The sequence below is a fragment of the Mandrillus leucophaeus genome, unplaced genomic scaffold (assembly GCF_000951045.1).
Source record: "Mandrillus leucophaeus isolate KB7577 unplaced genomic scaffold, Mleu.le_1.0 Scaffold1080, whole genome shotgun sequence".
Classification (NCBI taxonomy): Eukaryota; Metazoa; Chordata; class Mammalia; order Primates; family Cercopithecidae; genus Mandrillus; species Mandrillus leucophaeus.
The window spans coordinates 47,971-71,730 of record NW_012098988.1 but is presented as its reverse complement, the minus strand read 5'-3'; the positions used below and the strand labels follow the sequence as shown (position 1 = coordinate 71,730).

The following is a 23,760-nucleotide window of genomic DNA, read 5'->3' as shown; positions in this document are numbered from 1 at the left end:
CATTGTTAGTGGACTGTAAAGACATTTTAATGTTGGCTCAGGACTGCATGTCCTTTGCTATAGAAATGAAATTATTGGATATGTGGTTTACAGAAATCCGGGTTGTTAATCCATTTTCTAACATGGCTACTCAGAATAGCAGTGAGGCTGTCAGAATGTTTGGTATTTGAGTATAAGGCTCATCCAAATCTCTTTCCAACGGATAAATAAATAATATTAAACATCATCATTATTATTATTATTATTATTATTATTATTTTGAGACAGAGTCTCGCTCTGTCGCCCAGGCTGGAGTGCAGTGGCGCGATCTCGGCTCATTGCAACCTCCGCCTCCCGGGTTCAAGCAATTCTCCTGCCACAGCCTCCCAAGTAGCTGGGATTACAGGCGCCCACCACCACGTCCTGCTAATTTTTTTTGTATTTTTAGTAGAGACGGGGTTTCACCATGTTAGCGAGGGTGGTCTGGATCTGCTGACCTCATGATCCGCCCGCCTCAGCCTCCCAAAGTGCTGGGATTACAGGCGTGAGCCACCGCGCCCAGCCCTTAAACATTATTCTTAATTATAGACTCAGTAATTGCAAATACAGTTTTTGAATACACATGTGTTCATAATTTTCCTGTTAGTTGATTCAGAATAGCAGAGAGGAAGTCTCACGCTATCTTTGCCATTTCCTTTGCACCTAACACAAATCATAGAATGAAGAGAAGCTCAGGTAAAAATGTCAAAAGAGGTGTTACACATACAGCATTGTACCTAAAGCACAGGCAGGCAAACAGAGAGGGTACCTCAGAGAACATTTATTCAATAACTAAAGAACTGCTACGATTAACCACGAAGGAAGTATTAGGGAGATATTCAACACTGATTTTATTCCCTCACAACCTATTTCCAAATCCCACATGTTGCCTATTTCCTAGTTCTCTCTTTTATAGACTTCTCTTACAATTGACAAAACTTGTTAGTTTAAGGTATACATTTGAGTTTGGTCTACCATCTAATCCATATCCATATATATATATACACACACACAAACACATATATTCCATATTTATCTCTCTGTATAGCTCTCTATATATCTATACTCCACTCTAGCATATATACATATATATCTATTCCATAGATATATATGGAATAGATACTAGTCCAAACTCAAAAGTATACCTTAAACTAACATAACTCATATATACAGATATATATTCATATATACATGAGTAACTTCATTATATATATATATATGAGTTACTTCATTAGTAAAAAAGTTATCAAGTCTCACAACTGATAGAAAACTGACAGAAAAATGTAGGCTAAAATTTTGTTGATAGAAACACATTCAATCTTAAGATGTGATTTGCTGAGTGATTAGCAGATGATAAACATGCCTTTACATCTTATAGGTAGGTCTAATTTTTGAGACATATTGTAATGGTTGCATTTTATGTAGATTTAAAACACCATATGATGTCAGATAGTTACTGCTAAGAAGTGACAAAGAAAAGTGAATTCGTGAAATTTCTATGTGTTATCCATCACTATTAATGCAGAATTTTATTTTTAATGCTTTATTTTTCTCCTATCATTTGTGTATGGCAAACATCAAACTGCCAAAAATATAGTGGATTTGGGTAGAGGTGAAATCTGTCATAATGTGATCCACTAGTCTAAGACTATGTATACTCAATACTCTATGGCATATAAAAATATTCTAAAACACTTTCAAATATTATTTGACCACACAATTAAGTTAAAGAAATAACTACGTGGAGCAAAGAGAGCAAGCTTATTATTTTAGAGAATATGTCTGATAACTTATTTAAAAGAGGGACACATTCTTTTCAAGGAGGTAGAATTTGATTTAAATAGTAATAAATATAGTGGAGGAAGACTTTCCTTTAAAAATATAATTTTGGAGTTACATCATTTCTAATTTCTCTTCTCCTTCCCCATTCTCTTCTTTCCTTTATCCTCCCCTCTCTTTTCTCCTTCCCTTCCTCTCCTCTCCTCTCCTGTGATTTCCTTTTTTTCTTTTTGGAGAAAAAAGAAAGTGAAGTTTTGCTTTTGTTGCCCAGACTGGAGTGCAGTGGCACCATCTCGGCTCACTGCAACCTCTATCTCCCGGGATAAAGCGATTCTCCTGCCTCAGCCTCCCAAGTAGCTGGGATTACAGGTGCCCGCCACCATGCCCGGCTAATTTTTTGTATTTTTAGTAGAGATGGCATCTCACCATGTTGGCCAGGTTGGTCTCTAACTCCTGACCTCAGGTGATCTACCCGCCTTGGCCTCCCAAAACTGCTGGGAAAACAGGCATGAACCACTGAACCCGGCCTTCTGTGATTTCTTCCTGTATCAGGTGACTACTACACAAATGCATTCTGTTAATTGTGTTGATATACTTGCTATTCAATTTTCAGCTAGTACTTCCTGGTGTTTTCCTCCATCTGAAACTAAGAAGAATAACCCTTTACTTTGACCTTTTTAGAAATGAGAAACCTATAAACAGTTGACAACTGTTGCATAAATACTAACTTCAGGCTTGTCTGCTTTCTGGGTCTCGTGATTCGATGAATCTGTTATTATGATGGTTAGTGTAAAGGTAAGCACTGTAGAAATACTGCTCTTTAAGAGCACAGTGTGAGGTGAAGCAAAAAACTATTCTATATAAGACATAGTCACGTATCTCTTTTAAATTTGATTCTCATAAGCAATTGGGAGCTAAATTAGCACTAGAACAGGTGTTTACATTTCTTGACTGATAGAGAAAATGTCTTATGTGACCGTTAAAGTCGTGTGACAGATAATCAATTGGTAGAAAGTGAGTTTACTGCTGCCCGGTGGGCACCAACCTTCAGCTGAGTGTTTAAAGTGTCATGGTATGGGCCATGGGAGAAACTGCTTGCTGCCTTCAAATTGATGTCTGAAACCTGAAGGGTATTAATTCAGCTATTAGATGGCAAAGAAATACTTTAGTTGTTTTTTAAGAAAATATAAAACAATAAAACTTCTCATGATTACAGCTTCATTCCTCTTTATGCAAAATTAAAAAAAAAATCTTGGGAAATAAGCTATAGTTGAACAAGAAAGGATTAAAAAAACTTCTGAAATAGTAGCAGTCATTACCAAAAAAGTATTACACAAAATGTACAGAGATGACTTATCAAAATGATATAAGCCAGGAAAAGTGTGTTGAGTTAATTTCAGTTTGTGGAAACAGGGACAAGTTTAGATCTATAAATTTTTTATGAAGCAATTTTGTTACACCTGATTTGTATGTAAGTCATGAAAACTGAACTGAGTTTTCTCTCCTATGAAAGCTCGAGGCAAATTTGGCTTAAAGCCTAGAAGAGTAGAGTGCTAGAATGTTCTCTTAGATCCCTCTGTGGAAAGTCGTTTCTGTATGTGTTAAAGAACAGTCATCTTGCTTCTGTCATTCTCAGTAGCTAAATGACAAAGGTTTTTTGTTTTCTAACAGTGATATTGAATAATTCAAGTCACTACTAAACTTCATAATGTCATTTCTGCCAAACATATCTGACTTGACCAAGATTTGTTACTAAGAGTTAAGGGTTAGGCCATTAAACTCTACGCAATCTGCTCATCTTCTAAATTCCAATCACTGAGATATTAATTATATATGAAAGCTACATGTTTATATTTGCAGTTAACTCTGAGAGCTTGCCTTAGTTTTTTTTTTCTAATCCTTTGCAACAACATCATCAACAACAAAATTTCTGTACAATTGTTATCATTTCTGTCTCTAAGGAGAAAAAGGGCAATATAACACCCAATAAAGTGAAAATTTATAACCTTTTAACTCGTGTAATTTTGGTTTCTGCTTTTTCAGTGGTATTCTTGGCCACAAAGTATCTAACCACATCAATAAACTATCCAGAGATGAAGCTAAATGACATCAAAGCATATTTATATGCTTTAATTAAGTAGAAAAGAGTAATTGAAAGGCAAAGGAAAAATATCAGTGTATAATGGTCTTAAGATTTGTTGGTATAATTATGCTAACAAGGACAAGAAATGTGCATTGTTGGGATTTTTGCTTTTATTGGATTTCCCAGTCTGTTCAAGTGTTCAAATTACATAGCAGGCTGGGCCAGCTCTCCTGAGTACACTGATGTCATTACAATAAATTTTTTAGCATTATTATTAGTTTTAATAAAAATCACAAGAATTATGATTTTAAAACTCCAAGAATTGACATTCAAATTCTATTTTCCTAAGACACATATAAAATGTAAAGTAAGATGGCATCCTTTAGGTTCAATGAAGGAAGGCAGCTAGATATTTTACTAAATGTCAGGGAAGAAACAAATTGTAATTACAATCATGCCATGTAAAACCTGCAAAATGTTTTAGTAAATTTGAAATTGCATTTTTAAATGCTCAGTATCCTATATTTTGTTTATCTCAATAAAATACAGCTTTGGTCAGATTGGCATTTTTAGGGAAAAATGCATATTAATGTATATTCTAAAAAATGTCTTTCAGGTTGCTACTTTCTGGTTTCTTCAAATCATTTTTTTCTGTAATGAAAGGATACTTTAATTAAGTCTTTATCAACTCTATGAAATTACTCTTTCTGTCAAGAACACTTATTTTTTAATTCACTTTTCTGGCCAATTCCAAGTGGTAAAGTGTCTGAAGTCCATCCTTGTTTACTCTTGAGTGACACATTTTGAATCTGAAGCTCTAATTCTTACTTAAGTAAAAAAATTTTTCAGAAAAGGAGGCAGCACATGCAAATTGGGTGCTCAGAGTCCAAATTCTTCTTCCACTTCCTTTGTGCCATTATCACAGCATTTGGTATTATGAATATGGTTCCTGCATTTAAGCAGTCACTTATACTTCTTTTCCACAATAAATGTAAGAAATACTCATTTTGTATTTGGGGCCTATCAACTATGACCAGAGTCCTACTGCTGTATATGGTGGCAGAAAACTTCACCTGAAATACCTACCAGCAGGAATCCTGGGGGGCAAAGATCCTCCCCCTGGCACTGGATGCGGGGCCTGGATGCTATTTAAAAACCCTGCCCTCAGGAAGCTGGGGCAAAACGCCTCCACCCCAATGGCCGGGAAGGATCCTTTTAAGAGATAAAAATTGACATTAATCAAAGTCTTCTTTATGGAAAAGCATTGATCATTTACATGGAATAAAACCTAAAATCAACAAAGACATCACATTTTACAAAGAAGTTATAAAATTAAAGGGATGGAATACATTTTTACTCATAAATTTATAAAATCAACTTAGTGTCTTGAAAAGAAAGCTACCGAACTAGTTACAATCAAAGAGGGTTAGAAGCATCAGAGTGCTAGATAAAAGTACTAAACCTACATTTAGAACATAAAGCTGTGCTATGGAATAATAAAACGGATATAAATGCTAGTCATTGATGTTGTTTATTTGCAGAATTCACGCCCACATGAGTTACAGGCATGCAGAAAATAGCAACGATAAGATCTGATATATGCTGCATCAACAGGAGCAGTGCTTTACTTTAGGTCTATCTCTATTACTGTTTAAAATAAGGAAAACTTTTACATCATGCAGTAATTACATATTTTTGCAACAGGGACAAGCACATTGATGTACGCAATCATTAATTTGTTATACTTTTCCGTTAGGGACAAGACACGAGAGTTTGCAAAGGTAAAACCACATGCTTTTTCATTTTTAACAAGGATATTTTAAAGTAAAGAAAAAGTAAGCGGCTTGGAAATTTATCCACAAAATTATACAATGAATCATAGAATAAAAGAATGTCAGAACTAAATAACAGTGTGGAAATCATCTAGTTAAAAACATTCATTTTAGATCAACAAACTGAGGCCTAAGGAGGGGAGTCACTGCCACGTGGTTGGGAGACTACCAGGACAAACTCTTCCCACCCTAGACTAAAATCAAATCATGAATACATTCTTATTTGGGAGATTGCTATCCTCTGAATATGAGTTAGAAACTTTGCACTTTGGAATAGTAACATCATAATTTGGTGTCTTAATAACCTCAAGATCCTAAAATCACTCAGAAGAAAATTTAATACACTTGCAGTATCAGTGAATGGGCATCACTGGTAACTGATATGGCCAATGAAAAGTAAAAATTGCACTAGAGCCCCCCCCAACCCATCCAAAGAAAAAAACCAACAAGTTACACTGATGACTGTAAAGAATATATTTCATCCAGCCACTCTGAAATGCCTCAGGCTGCATAGCTTCACATTTTGAATCCTGGGGTCTTTCCTTTCATGCTCAGATTTAGCAAGTTCTGTGTTTGTGAAGAGACCTCACTCTGTATCTTGACACAAATTCTCCACCAAAAATAAGTTAAAATTTGAGGCTTCTTTGAACTTGGGTCAGAATTAAAGGAACTTGGTACACTATATATATCTTGCTTCCATGGAGAAAGTTATTGGTAAAGAAAAGTTCACATCTCTTAGATCTTCAGAAATATTTTCATGAAAGAGTAAAGTTACAATGTGTATTTTAACAGGCGAGGCCCATACAGTGTGCACTGGATTACAGAAAGCTTAGAAAAAAAAAAATACAGTGAACAAACTAGTTTTGTTGTTGATTCTATGGGGCCTTAGTGAAAGGGTCCTATCAGGAAGAGCTGGAGTCCCTTGAACATGAAGAGACAGGGCGAGAATGCCAAGTGGTAAGTCAGAAAGTGCTCCCAAGTAACTTACAAGGAGTAGTGAAACAAACTTCCTTGTGAGTGCATGGAATGTTTATCATTGAACACACAGCTAATATGTGTCTGTGTGCAGTGTTTCCCACACAAGGCATTTTCCACATTGCAGTGTTTCATCATTGTCTGAAATAACACTTCTAATGAAGGTGCCTCATTGAATACCAAGTGGGGTGATCATATATTTATACAGCAGTCTTGCTTAAAGTTGCAAGAGTAATGGTATTGTTACAATAGGAAAAATAATGACGAGTGCAGATTTTATTATATGCTGTGAAAAGCTAAAATAATGCAACTTTAGCTGATTATGGATTTATTGAAGCTAAGTAATAGGAAACTCAGTTCAAGAATATTAGATCATAAAGAAAAATAATAACATAATCATGAAGAGCAAAGAAAAAATGACATAAATATGATATAAAAATGATATAAATTAAAGGAAATTTGAAGAAAAACAAAAATATGTAGAGTAGTGGCTCCAAATAATGTTAATATGTTACACATTGAGATTTTTATCTGAGTTTTTCCTGTTTTTGCCAACATTATCCAAACTGTTCACTTAGAAAAGATGCCCATTAACTTTTTGGAAGAAACTAATACAAATATTATCTTATTGCTATGATTGCATTGATTACTGTTTTTGTTGTTGTGACAGCCTGTCATAGTTAATAGTAGCTTTCATTTTCCTAAGCTTCCTGCATCATTCATAATAGCTTTGCTATGTTTCTTTACCATGGGTAAAAAGGTCTTTTATCTATTATGGCATCTCTTCCTTAAGGAATTGTCATTTTTCACAGCTGAAAAAAACAAACAAAATAGAAAGACTGGCGTACACGAATATATACTCAGGTGAGATATTATGTGATAGTAATGCCTTATCATTTTTCTCCTTAAGGTCAGTTATATCAACAGAGACTGCATGAAACACTAAAGTAAGTTTTCGCAATTTATTCAGGAAAAACAGCAATTCTTTGTTATAATTCCCTTGTTTGCTAATCCACCAGGTGTTAAGTTTTGGGGTTTGATATAAATTAGTTTTAGTCTGGTTTTCCCAATTGCTTAAGTTGCTAACTCTCTCTGCCTGTTTTCTTTTAACTAATTGTGGAATTTATTATTCAATGATATTGTAGCTAAAAGGTAAATGAAATCTAAAATGTGTAGCAGGAGCAATGTCGACTTCCATGAATATTTTGTTTTTAGTTACATTCCGTAGAGTATTTGTGAATATAAATTAGATTTTATATGTAATAAGAATGTTCCTCTAGCTGTTACAAGTTCAAGACACAAAATGTGTCATTTCACATACACTTTTCTAAAACTCTGATTTTGATTCTCTCCTTAGTGCAGTGGTTCTCAACTTTTGTGGTAACTTTCCCAGTAGGGAGAGTTGCAAATTAGGACTGAGGAAAGGCATTCCCAGTATTTAGTGAGTGGAAGGCTCAAGTTGTTGAAATACGTGGTATACTCTCTGCAAAAAAAAAAAAAAAAAAGTCTCAAAATGCTACTAGTACCCACTGACAAACCTGTACATGAGTAAAGAATTATTTGTTATTGTTTTTTTAAAAGGTTGCTAGTTAATAGGTCATGTAATGAGACAGTGGGAAAAAAGCAGAAGCAGACGTGGCCTGCATGCTTCCCTCTGGCTTGATCAACTGAGGAAGCATTGTGATTACTCAGCTGATCTGACAGTAAACTGGCCTACAGCGTAACCAGTCTTCCCATCATCCTAAAGTATATATATTTAACACTTCACTAGGGGTGTCCAATCTTTTGGCTTCCATAGGACGCATTAGAAGAAGAATTGTCTAGGGCCACACATAAAATACACTAACACTAATGAGAGATGATGAGCTGAAAAGAAAAAAAAAATAAAATAAAAAGAAAAAAATCATAATACAACCACATAATATTTTAAGAAACTTTAGGAATCTGTGTTGGGTCACATTCAAAGCCATCCTGGGCCACACGAGGCTCCCAGGCCACAGGTTGGACAAGCTTGAGTTAAACTCTAGGAAACAAAATATCTTTTAAAATTTGATATTGTAGCAATCTCCCTTAAATAACTCTACGTTGTAAATTAAGGATCATTAAACATTTGTATATGTAACAAACCTGCGCATGTATTCCTTAATCTAAAATAAAAGTTGAAATTATAAAAATGAAAAGAAATTTTCTCATGTGCTTAACAAATCAGCTCTGAAGGCAAATTGTCAAAAAAAATTTTGTGTAAAAGATAACAGGCTAACAATGAGCTTAAACTGTTTGTGCCTCAATTTCCTCATCTGTAAATTGAAAATCATAACTGACTCTAATGGGCTGTTCATGAGAATTCAATGAAGCAAATGACTATAAATATAAACCATTGTTATTATTTAACAGTCTTAGTGTTTCTTTAAAAAGAAATCTTTAAGCATAAAATTGAAATAAATTGATAAAATTTCCTAATGCAGATTCCCTCACATATATATAGAAACTCCTCATAGAAAATATTTCCTTCTTTGAAGATTACATATCAATAATTTAGTTTTGATGGCAAAAAGTTTAATAATAAGGATAATACCTCTATAATATAAATGTTTGATATATGACTTCTTCAAATTGTTTTCATTAGGTTGCATTTTTGCAAATACCCATTAAGATCTATGAGTAGACAATAGATACACCGATTTAACAAAAGACAGAAAATTTAGAATTGGCAATTTGAAATATGTGCACACATATATGTGTTTGAGGAGGTGCAGGAAGATTACTTGTTACTATGTTTGGTCCTCTTCTGTTACACCTTGTTCAGTAATGAGTTTACTTCATACTAGTGTTTTCCAAAATTGGGGAGGGGGGTATACCAACAGAGTGCATGGAAGATGGGCATTAGAAAGAAAATACTTAAAATTCCATTTATATTTATGCTTTTCCTCATCCTTTAGTAATTACTATGTTTATGTATTTTTATAAATACATATAATAGCATACTAGTTGATACAAATAAATTATAAATAAAATATACTGATAATATCACCTGTAAAACTTGCTCAAACATTTTTATTGTTGGATGTGTGTGATCAGGGAATTTTGGTGATCACTTATCTAAGTAATAAAACAGTGAGAAAAATGCCAAAGTAAGAATGAAGCAAATAATTTACTTCAAGGGCTTGAATGATCAAGGCAAAGCTTTAATTTTACCTGGCCCAACACCATGATCCTAGAAGACAATGTTGCTTCTTACACAGTGGTGTTCAACCTTGGATATTCATTAGAAAATACATAATAAAGGCCCAAGTAAGCAAATAGAATGTGGAAAATCAATTTCTTCAACTCCTAAAATGAGTCATTCATTAACTACATTATGAAAATAAGGATGGTATCTAAAAAGAGGAGGCCACAGAAAATCACTGGGAGCACTCTTAAAATTACAGGTTCCACCCATATCATAGCAAACCTGGCCATAAATATGTAGCATTTTATGTATGTTGTGCCTGTTTGTAGTGTGATTATTACGTGAAATCAAGTATTGAAATAAAATGAACTTCCAGTCAGACCTAAATTGTTAAATTTTGCACCAATAATATGTAAAGTGAATATTATTTTGAAATATTTTTATTTCATCCTTTATTTTATATTTTGTTTGTTTTATAATAAACACAAAACAATAATAAATAAGGCAGAACATATATATGATTTACAAATGAGTATTCATACAGTGGAGAGTTTGGGCCCAAAATGTTTAATGATAGGAACATGAACAACAATTTGAAGAGGTGAAAATAGAGTGTATTCATTCAGAAGTAAGATAGTTTTCTTTCTTTTTTTTTTTGAGATGGAGTCTCATTCTGTTGCCTAGGCTTGAGGGTAGTGGGGTGATCTTGGCTCACTGTATTCTGCCTCCCGGGTTCAAGCGATTCTCCTACCTTAGCCTCCTGAGTTGCTGGGATTACAGGTGCCCGCCACCATGTCCGGCTAATTTTTGTATTTTTAGTAGAGACAGGCTTTTACTATCTTGGCCAGGCTGGTCTCGAACTTCTGACCACAGGTGATCCGCCCACCTCGGCCTTCCAAAGTGCTGGGATTGCAGGCAAGTGACGCCGCACCGTGCCCTTTCTTTATACTTGAGTATCCAGTATTGAGTTCTGTAACTGGCACATAGTAGCCACTCCCTTACTGTGTTTTGGATGAACTATGGTACCTCTGAGCTACAGTAAGAATAACTTCACAGTTTAAAGATAACCTAGTCTATCGAATCTAATGCAATGCCAAGGGCTACACTCCCTAAAGAATACTCATTCCTGAAACTTCAAACCTTATCTATCTATCTGTCTATCAATCAATCATCTATCTATCCATCGATCTACCTACCGACCTACCTACTATCTATCTTCTGTCTCCTATCTAATTTCACTTATCCTCACTTTGTCAGACTGTGTTTCCTTCCACTCCTTGTGTAACTTCTATTTTCTTTCCTACATGCCTCTCTTTTTTTTCTAGTTATAGTAATTTATAACATTATACATTATTTCCTTCACTAACAGAAGTAAGACCATAAACCTGTTATGTTTGAGCAAATGCTTCTTTGTTTTCTGTGATGGTGGATGAGGTCAGAGATTCAATAAGCCTACATCGCCAGTGAGGAAGACCAATAACAATAAGAAACATGTCATGTAAAGCATTGGAAGAATGCATCTTTTACTCCATGGAGACCTTTATTTCGCGTATCCTTAACTGATGACATGCAGTCTTGGACAGACTACACTGCTCTGCCTACTTTGGTAAAGAAAGGATTATTACTGCCTCATTGTGATGCATGAGGTGGGACGGCTGGGAGTTCACTGTGGTCTCCTCTAATGTGACCAGAAGATGCACAGATTTGGGTTTCAATAAATGCAAGCTGAGTGAGTGGATACATAAATGATCAAATAAAAAGTGACAAATTGCTACTTAAGCAAATACTTTGCTAGGATCTAAGGAAGTACATTGCCTGCTCAACTGCTTCCTAGGCCAAGAGCAACTTTCTATAGCTAGAAGGGAGCTAATTTTCAATTTGGCTTAGAATGTGAAAAAATAAGTATTCATGAATAACGTACTAATTTATCCTTTTATCCATTCACTGACTTATTAATTTATTCCATAAATATTTATTGCCACATCTATTTTTTTAACCTATGACACACATTTTTAATACAAAAAATAGAAAATCAGATAATTTTTGATATGACAATATTATTTTCAGGGACTGATTCTGACTAATCCAAAGATGTGATCACAGAACTTTGTCCATTATCTAAATTCTTGTAACTGGACATGTCCCTACAACTACATTAGTGTTTTCCTCTTTACCTGCACACTAACCCCAATCCAGATTGTTCAGCACTAAATACAATTAAAGATAATATGACCATTATTGTTTTATTTTCAACTTAAAAAAAATCCTTCAGCCGGGCGCGGTGGCTCACGCCTGTAATCCCAGCACTTTGGGAGGCCGAGGCGGGCGGATCACGAGGTCAGAAGATCGAGACCATCCTGGGTAACACGGTGAAACCCCATCTCTACTAAAAATACAAAAAATTAGCCGGGTGTGGTGGTGGGTGCCTGTAGTCCCAGCTCCTCGGGAGGCTGAGGCAGGAGAATGGCGTGAACCCGGGAGGCGGAGGTTGCAGTGAGCCGAGATCGCGCCACTGCACGCCAGTCTGGGCAACAGAGCGAGAGTCCATCTCAAAAGAAAAGAAAAGAAAAGAATCCTTCAAGTTAACTGTAATATGAATCCTATAGATATTTCATCCCCTTGTTGTTCAATAGGACACAATAAATGTATTGGGACAGAAAGTGCAGTTTCATGGCTAGATTTTTATGAGGTATTTATTTAGTGCTTTTACAAATAAATATTCAATTCCTTGAGTTATTTTTAAACCTTTTGGACTTGTAGAATGTGCATCATAAAATTATGGTTGCTATAAATTATATTTTAAAACTATAGCACTAACGAAGAGAATTAAAATATTTTGGAGTTGATTAAGAATAAGATACACTGAAAGGTAGGTTTTAATTTGTATTTAAAATAGAAGTTCTTTGACTTTTTAAAAACAAATATCTTAAATGCCTGAAGTTTCTCACCTGCAAAATGCTGAACTTGGACTGTAACTTTCCTAAGTTTCCTTTAAGCTCTAAAAGTCTATTTACGTAATTTTTATTCCATTTGCTATGCTGAATGAAGCATGTATTTTCCTTAAGTGGAGGCTGTGACCAGTGGTTTTGCCTCTGCTTATATTCAGTGGAACTTGAACTCTTAATTACTTAAAAAGTGTCCTGAATAAATCTACAATCTGCTAATACATCCATCATGTTTAGTAATAAAAATGCCCAGGTTTGAGGTCAGGTAGAACTTTGAATTCTGACTCTACCATTCACGAACTGATTAACCTTGGATAAGTTATTTATCTTCTCTTTCATTCAGTTTTCTCATTTGAAAAATGGAGTTAATAATAAACATATTGGTTTATCGTGAATCACAGGAGAACTGCCTATTAGTGGTTGGCAGTAAATGTTCAATACAAGGGGATAAATATTTTCCTCCTTCTCCTTCATGGAGACCATTTCATGTCTCTGTGCCTTCATGACCTTTCCTCTCTCTGGAAGTCCCTTGTGGTTTTGGCAGGTATCACCTCCCCTGTCAAAACGTGCTTGACATAGCTGGAGAAAACTTACTTGCTATTCTCTCCTCTGTTCCTCCACATAACTTTAGGTATTATAATAAAGGCAGAAGTCTATCATAGCGGCAATATTTGTTTGTCTACAATTCCATGGTACCAAACTCAAATGCCTTTAAGGGTCCGTCAGGTGCAATAAGTAAGTATATCAGGTTGATGACAAAGGCATTCTGTTGTACTGAAAGGTGAAAGCTCTGACTAATGACAATGAACTCAAATGTTTTTTAAAAACACTGCAGATATCAAATAAAACACATCCCTTGGATGATCTCAGCCCGTGGGCTGCCAGCTGGTGACTTTTGGCTTACACATTTGTCTTTCCCACTAGGCTGCGAACTCTTAAGAATAAGGAATGAGTTGTGTATGTCTTATTCTCCTTGACGTGCCCAGTCCCAGATCTTGTGCATGGTAGGAGCTCAGGGTAATATTTATTGAGTTGAATTAAAATCATCTTTATATGAACAATACAAAGGTAGTTTGACTTTGTAAAAATAACAGACTGAGTTTTCTCAATGTCAGAGCTTTCAAAACGATGTATACTCAAATACTATAAATAGCATCAAAAACATATATAATTATTAATGTTCAATGAAATTGGGAACTTTCCACTTTATATGCTTATGATGACCCAGTGTTCAGGGATCGGGGGAGACTAAATTTCCAAAACTTCTAAAATTCTAAAGTTCTTTTATCTAAGAAGTGATAGAAGGATCGAGTGAACTTGAAAAAAAACATGTCCTTCCAATTAGCCACGATACAGGCTACTTTGGTTGGCAGATTCCTACCTAGCTGTTTTTTCCCTGAGGTCAGACTTTTAAACTCTGTGTTCTTTTAAAAAACAGTTTTACACCTCAGATGCCAAGGAGTCAGCTAAGGCGTTGTTAAGCAGCATTTATCAACATGTATGAGAGCTAGATCTATTTAGCTCTGCAGCCAAAGTATGCTATGTATTTAATATTTATGAACTGTGGGTATATCTGTCACATTATTCAAGTGAGGTCTGCACTTTTAGCACACTAGATAAAGAGGTCATGAAGCAGGCTGCATCTGCCTCTTTGTAATTTTCCAAAGCTGCTCATAGACCAGACTGGCCATTCATTGCTAGTATGAGTCTTGCTGTCACATATATCACATTGTCCCTTTCTCATAAACAAAGTTTAAAAGAGAATGTTCTGGATTTAGTTTTACTCACGGATATAACAACATGCTTGGCAGCACTATCTACGAACAAATGTTTTAATACATATCAAACATTTTTCATTTAAGGCTATGTAAATGCCTTTCAAAGTGTTCTTAGCGGTTTCAGGTCAAAATGGCATCTATATGGTGTGGATGAGATGGCAGGATAATTTGGTTAATTTCCATGTTACTATTTAATAACTACTGCTTGATTGGTTTTATAGATGATCAGGGAATACAATTAGTCTTGAAAATATTTGAAAGCAGCCAAAGAAAATGAAACAAAGCAAGGCCCTAATATGACTTCATGTCAACTCTCATACGATAAATGTATGACATGTATGCAGTGGTACTGGTGGTAGGGTGGCGGTGGCAAGGTATGTCCACTTTTCCAGGTAGTTATTTTTTGCATGAGGTAAGCACATGGGATTTCCTTCCACGTCTCTACTTGCAAACATGCATGGTGTAAACACTTCAGTGGATGCTTCCCTGAGTCCTCTCAGTTTAGATTATGTCACTCTTCAGTTAAAAAATTCCAAAATCTCCCTACTGGTGAGTATACAACCAAAACATAAGAATGGTTTCATGGCTGGGCATGGTGACTCATGCCTGTAATCCCAGCACTTTGGGATGCCGAGGCGGGCGGATCACCTCAGGTCAGGAGTTCGAGACCTGTCTGACCAACATGGAGAAACCCCATCTCTGCTAAAAATACAAAATTATCCGGGCATGGTGGCGCATGCCTGTAATCCCAGATACTCAAGAGGCTGAGGCAGGAGAATCGCTTGATCCCGGGAGATTGCGATGAGTCGAGATTGTGCCATTGTACTCCAGCCTGGGCAACAAGAGCAAAAAAAAACTCTGTCTCAAAAAAAAAAAAAAAAAAAAAAAAAGAATGGCTTCAGATTCCTTCACATTTTCCTGCAAACATACAGGAAAATACATTGTTATTTGAACACCTTGTTCACTCTTTCTAGCACAAAGAGAGAATACCCCATATTGGCCTGACTCATTCTAAATACACTGCTGAAATGCCACCTCTTCTAAGAGGCTTTCTATTTGGCTGCTGCTAGAATCGTCTTGCCCTCATCTGTGCTCCCTCAGGAGGCAGCAAAGCTGCAAAGGGAAGAGCACAGGTGTGGAGCCAGAGGGATCCAGCTTCAAAACTTTGCTGTGCATAGCTTGCTGCATGACCTTATGCAAGTCACTTAAACTCCCTGAGCCTCAGTTCTCATTTCGGTAATGTGTGGGAAATTGGATGTTATGAGGACAATTATACAAAATAGTGTTTATAAAATGCCTGGCACGAAAGAGACCCAAGTAAGAACTTCCTCTGTGGCTCTTTTCTCTCTATCATGTGTAACATTATCACATTTTTACTTGTAGTATAGGTATTTCTTTTCATGTGCCTTACAATAAATTATTTGAAGAAGCTTCTCATTTTAATACGTGCAGTAGAACCTGGCATGGTATGTTGCATATAGGGGTTAATTGTAAAGGTAACATTTAAAAATGGGAATTACAACATGTACCCATGTTTTGCTTCTAAACTTCCTTTAAACTTCTAAAAGTAAAATGACAACATTCATGCAAGATAGTGGAAAATATCACTTGAGTCCTAAAATTGTTCTGACCTGTCAAGTCCCTCTTGATATCTCATATATTCCTTCACTCCCAGACAGATTGGTGAACACTGAGTAATACAAACAGCCAGACATGGGCCACACATATACTTCCCAACATTTATCCCAGGGTTGCATATGTGCCTTCTCATTTATGTATTTAAGAGAGAGACAGAGAGACGATCTTGAGGGTGGAGCAATTCGGACTGCTTATGTGAGCATGAAAGACAAGGGAAGCACATAGGTAGAGATGCTATTCGGTGAGGGGAGAGACTGACTCAGCATTCATTCTCTGCGGGCCTAACTCTCCTATACAGGAGTCGGCCAATTTCACCTCAAGTATGGCCTTGAAGCAAAGTAATAACAGTGTGCTGGGCTCTATTTTCAAATAAGATCATAAATGTGAAATGGGTTGGAAAGGGGCAGGCATTATACAGTTTCAAATAACTTCTGATTTTTAGTGAGGCTATTCCTTTTTGTAAGCTGGATGCCAATGAGGCCTATATTCACCTAATTTTCAAGTCTGATATGAGATAACACTCATTCCTGATAATAGGGAGAAAACGGAAACAGACTCAAAGCAGCCTGATTTTATGACTGTTTAGTCACATTAAAACTGGGCATGTTGAGACTGCCTGGAATAATATCTCCATTCACATCTTCCAACCCCTTGCTGTGCCACCATTTTCAACTCTGTTTATCATTAGGCTATCCTTGAAAGGCCATTAAACTGAGTTCAAAATGAGGACCCAAATATATCCTGTTCCATAAGAATACTGTTGAAGGAGAGATAAGGAATTTACAAAGAGAAAAAGTGAGGGATAAAAAGCAAGCAGGTGTTGTTCACTGCTGAAAATGCCCCTACTAATGTATTTTTCAGCGATAGTTCCAAGGCAATTTCAGACCCTTGTATCATTAGATTATTGGTTCACTTAACATACATGCTTTTAATTTCATTTTAAACATTGGCTTGGATGTAAATTTGGGTAGTTTGCTAAAATGTTCTACTAGGGATGGTGAATGATTATAGCTTCTTAGATATAGTGACAGTGTGAGAGAAACAGTAGCTTCTGACGTGATATATGTGGAGAGGAAAACATTTGGAAGCAGTTTGAGTGCATTTTATTTCTGCACGGACTCTTTGGGCACCCAGCCACTTTCAAAGCATTATTTAACAAATTATGGCACCACAAAAACTACTTTATGCCCTAGATGTTAGTTTCCAAAACAGGATCCAATAAATGTCTGAAGTTTTAATATCCAAGAGAATAGGACTGAGTTAAAATTAAAAGAACATTTGTATTTGCAAGTGAAAAATAAAAACTTATTGCTTTCAAAGTATTATATTCAATTTTATTGCTATTTAAATAGGTTTATTTTATATACATACTGTTGTGTTAATAGTTGTTTTTTTTTTTTAAAGATGCTTGTTTGTTGATATTTTTAAGGGGCGAACCCATTTTACTATATGATGGTAAATTTATACTTGATCTTAACCAAAAGGCCGAGAAGCGATATATGATAGTAAATTTTACAGTTTCAGAATTTAGAAGATAGTGATGCTCTTTTGTTTATACTTGACTTAAAAAAAATCCAAACAAAATAACTTTCTCGTTTACCTTTTACATAGTGGTGCATGTGTTCTGCGGTGGTGCAAATAATGGTGCAGTCTTATTGTCTGAGGCTGTGGGTAAATATTGAGTCATATGAATCACCCTATGATATCAATAAGGTAGGGCCAGTGGAGAATGAGGGAGAGGAAAGTACACCCTGGAAGGAAGCTGTTCACCCATGCGAGGCACATTTAGTGTGCTGGGTGATGTAATTTACTAAATGGCACACTGGTGCCCTAGAAGACTTAATTCACGTCAAATGAATGAGCAGCTGGCTCGATCTCAGTCATTGAGAGGTGCCCATTTATACTCAAAGTCATATACATTTCAGATCGAATGTGTCTTAATTGAGTCTATATACCTTCCAGGTAATCTGGGTATAAGGCTGGGAATAAAAAAATGAGTGCAGCCTAATTAGAAAGCCCCATTTAGACTTACTTTTCAAATCACATCTTTACAAAACTAAGGGGCAGACACCTAAGGAGATAACGTACTTTCAAGAAAGAAAAAATCAAGTGACAACATTATTGCTTAAATTTAATCACAAACCTTGAGTTTGGAGAGAGTCCCAGAGAGTTTGTATTTAAGTATAGATTTAGCTATAATCTAGCAAACTGTATTTATAGAAAAGAATTGCTGGCAAAGATAAATACTGGGTAGTGAAACAGGCTTATCAAGAAATAAACACTGAAGAGGAGATAAATTTTTAGGTTAATGGCATATATTGATAGACCAAAGAAAAATGGTTGTATAAGGGCACGCGTTCATGTGTGTATGTGTGACTGTATTATTTAAGAGTATTGACTGGCCAAATTTTTAACACATTCATACACAATAGACAAGTGTATAAGACTGTTATAAAAATTCAGTTGAATGAAACAGACGTTTTAGTTCCCTGAGATTTTTTAAATTTATGATGCCTTTCCAGTTTGAAAAGTAAGAATAATCTCCACTATTAGAAAATCTTCAGTCTGAAAAAATCTTTTTAAAAGACCAAATCAGTCCCTAAAGTACATGGCAAGGTATCCTCCAAAAGGAACAACCTCAGTTCATACTTGATAATTGAGGAAAGTCCTATACCTTTAGTCATGACCTGACCTCATGGTGGCAGAGACGGACAGTGGCCTTTCCATACCTGTTTCTTTCATTCCAGTTTCAAAACCCCTGATGTTAAGGGCCATATGGCTGGCCAGAATAAACATCATATTTTTCCAGCTTTCTTATGCATCCAGATGAAGTTATGTGATCAGTGAGTGGAAATGGAAGTAGTGGTTGCAATTTCCAGGAAGCATCCCTGAAAGGAGGAAATGGGACTATATGTACCCCTTCCCCCTTCTCGAAAAATGCAACTTACACAACCACCCTGGGCAGCGAGCTGAAGACAGCTGCTCAGTATGTCGAAGGAACCTGGGTCTCAGAGGATCATGAAACTATCCTACTAGCTGTTGATTGCTTACCTCTGGATGTTGCTTATTTGTGAAAGGAATAATTTTTCTACTTTTTACTTGGGGTTTTCTGTCACAACAAAATCTGACTCTATGCTGATAGTTTGGTTTTTCCTTTCTTAGCATTCCTGGTCCCTAAATTAACTGTGTCAATATCCTCTGATGACTCTACCTCACACTTAGATTTTGAAACAGACTTCATGGATGTAATTTTGTCTGTTCTAGCCTATTCTTCTTCCTCTATCTGGGCAATTATTTCTGAGTCTATCCACCAACCCACATGCCATTCATCTGCCTGGATTGTTCTCAGTCTGTCACTGCATCAGAAAATGAATGAGAAATGAAGTCACATTGAAACATAACTTTCAGAGACCCAAATATTACTCTACTTCCTTCTCTTCCATTAAAAAAAAATGGGAAAAGATAAGATTAAGAGTGATATTTACATACAACTTCTTAATTTGCTTTTAAAAGAATTTGTACTTCTTTTTTGCTTTTTCTATTATTTAGAAGTGAATAGCTAGAGATACATATTTTAACTGGTTATGTCATGAGGTACCCTGACACCTCAGTTAAGAGTATTACCTTAATAGCTAATGAGTCCTGGAGAGTCACTGCCTCTGACTTCCTGGAGATAACATGAAAAAGCATACAAATTGGGAACAATTTTTTGTCAGCTCTCTCAAGACAGGGGATTTTTTTTTTTTTTAATTCATAAGCTTAGCTCAATGCCTGATGCTTAGATGCATGATGAAAAGAAAGAGAAAGGGAAAGGAAGGAAAGAAAGTTCACAAATCAATGGCTTGTGTTCCTTCACTATTAAAAGAAAATTCCATCTTCAATAGTGAATATGGAAACATATTCTCTCTATTTGTTTTTCTGTCTGTATCTTTACATTTGTTTACTTTGGATAAGTCTTATGCAAATTTTTTTTTCTTCCTTTGCAATTTTACTTTCCAATTCCACAACTTCCAACTCTGTGTTTACAATTTCACTCTCAATCAAATTTTAACACTTTTAAAAGAAAAAAAGAGACTGCAGTGGTTTTCACCTGTAGTCCCAACGTTTTGGGAGGCTGAGGCAGGAGGATTGCTTGAGCCCAGAGTCTGCAGTAAGCCGTGACTGTACCACTGCACTCCAGCCTGGGTGACACAGTGAGATCTTTTCTCTAAATAAATAAGTGGAAAAGAAAAAAAAATAGTCCCCTCAATCTTATCATCCTTCTACCAATGTGGATACCTTTGAGATGTGCTTCCACATTAGCCCACACTTTTGCTATCACAACCTCACCATTATTGTAATTTCCACAAAGGTCAATGTCATGTTACCTTGTTCAATTGTACCTTCCACACTTGAAAACTGATGAGTGACTGAGTTCATTTTTTTTTTTTTTGTCTTGTATATTCTACCATTATGTAATAGAAACCTTTTTCTTTTTTCAAGGTTGTATTCTGATTAATAAGTGCAAACATTCCATGGGTCATCTCTAATCTAATTTTAATGTCACAGTTTTATACACGATTGAGGTTGAATTTTCATCTTTTAACAGTAAAACAAAGTCTGTAGATTAAATAAAGATAATATGCTTTGAACTTAGAAAAACAACTGGCATGCCTGGATGGAATCCTCCTTTCAGTTAAGTTCTACAACCTTGAGACAACTTAAGAACAAAAAATAATCACTAACCCCCAAAATACAAGCTTGTGAAGACTTACATGCCAGTGTGCACTGAGACCACCCTGACAGAAAATATTCTCCCAGCTTTTGAGTGTCTGCCAGGCCAGTTGATGAGTGGGATGTAAGGGAAGGGGCAGGAGTGTCACTCTAGTGGATTACATTGAAAAACCCTTTCTTTTCTATGGTAAAATACCCATGACCAGTAGAAGTAGCTGCTCCCTGGACTAATCAAGGAAAAAAAATGTAATAAATAACTTTTTACAAAATCTGCAAATTTCTTGAAGCTTTATAGGATGTTTAGATAGAATTCATTTGCCATTGAACTCTTCTATAGGGAAGAGGTAATTTTTCTTGGAAAAAAAATATTTCACAGAAAAATTCTGGGATAACTTCCCTATTCAAAATCTCAAATTCCTTAGGGTAGCAAAGATCTAAGAATCCCATTTCCCTTAGCCTACCCCTTCACTCCCCACACTGTGTTTCTTATCTTCGTGAAAGGACTTGACCATTTAGCTAGTTGCTAGATTGGAAACTCGAGGTTCATTTAGACCACTTCCTCAGAGTCATCTGCTAAGCCCAAGTGATGGTGTCCTATGGTTTCTGTGTAGTGAAAAACTGTCTTTCTTAGTTACCTTCTTTCTTCTATCTGCACTACAATTACACAGCTTTATATAAGTCTACCTATAAGTTTTACTCTGGATTATTGCTATCACTTTTTATTGACTTCCCTGTCTCCAATTTAATTTCCATGCCTATATTTCCGCCTTATATTCAGCTGGCAGATAAATATTTCTTTAATGCGAATGTGCCTGTGTGATTTCCCTGCTTAAAACCGTTCAAAGGCTCCCCACGTATTTAAAAATAATACTTATGATTTATATCACACTATAATACACAAACTATTCTTATTAACATTTAAACAGCTTAGAACAATGACAATTCCTTTTCCCATTCATCTAATCCCAGCCCTCTGCTGTCATCATTTTGATATGTAACCTCTCAGATTTTTTTTTTATGCCAGGAATGATTATATACATAGATATGAAAATGAATAGTTTTGCTTTGTGAATTTTTAAAGTAAATGAGATTACTCTCTATATACTGCACTTAACTGGCTTTTGAATGTTTAAACTTGATTACATGTTTTGGAGACCTCTCATGATGTTAATCTACCTCCTTCTTTTCACTGCATCATAATGTTCACTAGTACATATATACACACAAATTTATCCAACCCTTTTCTTCCTGATGAGTATTAGGTTATGGCATATATATCCAGAATAGTTATACAGACATGGAGTTCCTGAGTTAAACAATATGTGCATTTCAAATATGGTTCCAAATAGTATACCAGAAGTCTATATCAATTTAAATTATTATTAAGAGTAAATGATAACGTTCTAATTTCCTATGCTCTTATTAACACAGACAGCATCACTCTCTTCAATTTTTACTAGATGGGTTAAAAAAGTGATCTAATTTTATTTTTTTGTGTTTTATTTATGCATTAAATTAAATTTGAGATTCAGGGGGTACATCTGCAGGTTGGTTAAATGGGTGTATTGCATAATGTTGAGGTTTGGGCTTGCAGTGACCCCATCACCCAAATAGTGAATATAGTACCCAATAGGTAGCATTCAACCCTCTTCCCCTTCACACCCTCCTGCTTTTGGAGTCCCCAGTGTCAATTGTTTCCAAAACTTTGTTTAATTTTGATTTTAATTAACATATCACTGGCTACTAGTGAAATTAAATATATATTTTCTTTTTTTCATTAATCATTGCATTTGTTTTAAGAAAATTAGCTGCTCATATTTTTGTCTCATTTTTATATAGTGGGGTCTTTAAAAATGGTAAGAATTCATTATATAATTTCATAGTAGTCTTTTGTTGAACAAATATTGCAGTATTTCCCCCTATGTTTTGCCTTTTCTCTATTGCTTATTTTTCAATTGTCAGTCTCTCTGGTCACATCTCTGAAAACTGGCTTCACACAGCTCTGACTTCCACAACAAGAAAATGCTAATAAGTCTATAAGCCTTTTCTCTTTCACATCTGTGTAGCTTTTTCTTATATGTGTTTCCTGTTAATAATACACAGTTTCTTTGCCTGTCTAACCCACATTTGACTCATCCTTCAAGACTCTGCTTAAGTGTTACTCCCTCTAAGAAACTTTCCTTTATTCAAATAGATTCAGTGGGCCTGCCCTAAGCCTCATTCATTCATCTACTCCATATTAGTGCACTTATGCTTTTAGCATTCTATTAGCTGCTCAATATATGTTTGTTGACTGAATGACTTTATAAATTCAGCCTTTAGGATAGGTTATTAAAACAATTTCTCTATTTGATAATAAAATTTAGATTTCTCCAAGAGGAACTTACAAATTTTTCTCAAACCAATGAAGTAAAAACTTTCTTCTGAGTTGCTTAAGTAAAGAGAAAGAAGGTGAAAAGTGACTGGGTCCACATTACATGATAATAGATATATGATAATAGATAAAACAGAAGAAGAATATCATAGCTATCATTCAAGCAAGGGATCTTAGAACTGGGAGGAGCCTGGACATCCTGGACATTCTGGAACTACTCTATTTATATCCTTGTGACTAAGTTCTGTGCCTATCTGTTTTATTCTGGGTTTTCTTGATTAATATTAAGTCAATACAAAATTTGTCTTCAGGAAACATTAATTTATCTTCCATTCATTTGGTCTATAATTTTGCCCTCTGAATTTGCATGTGGCAATACGAATGATAACTGAAGAGATCTATTCTTTTCCTTTCCATTTTCTACCTAAATTTTTGACTGTAGGCTAAACATATCTT

The 23,760-nt window shown here is 35.5% G+C and overlaps 1 protein-coding gene across 1 annotated transcript in view; it reads right to left on the bottom strand.

Annotated features, from left to right (window-relative positions):
* The window catches only part of EPHA6 (EPH receptor A6), a gene marked incomplete at its 5' end in the record, with an annotated part of 209,000 nt that overhangs the window by 150,102 nt on the left and 35,138 nt on the right, over window positions 1-23,760 (bottom strand). Inside the window, one exon of the mRNA XM_011987111.1 lies at window positions 4,967-5,092. Coding sequence (XP_011842501.1) covers window positions 4,967-5,092 — 126 coding nt within the window. The remainder of the gene's footprint in view (window positions 1-4,966; window positions 5,093-23,760) is intronic.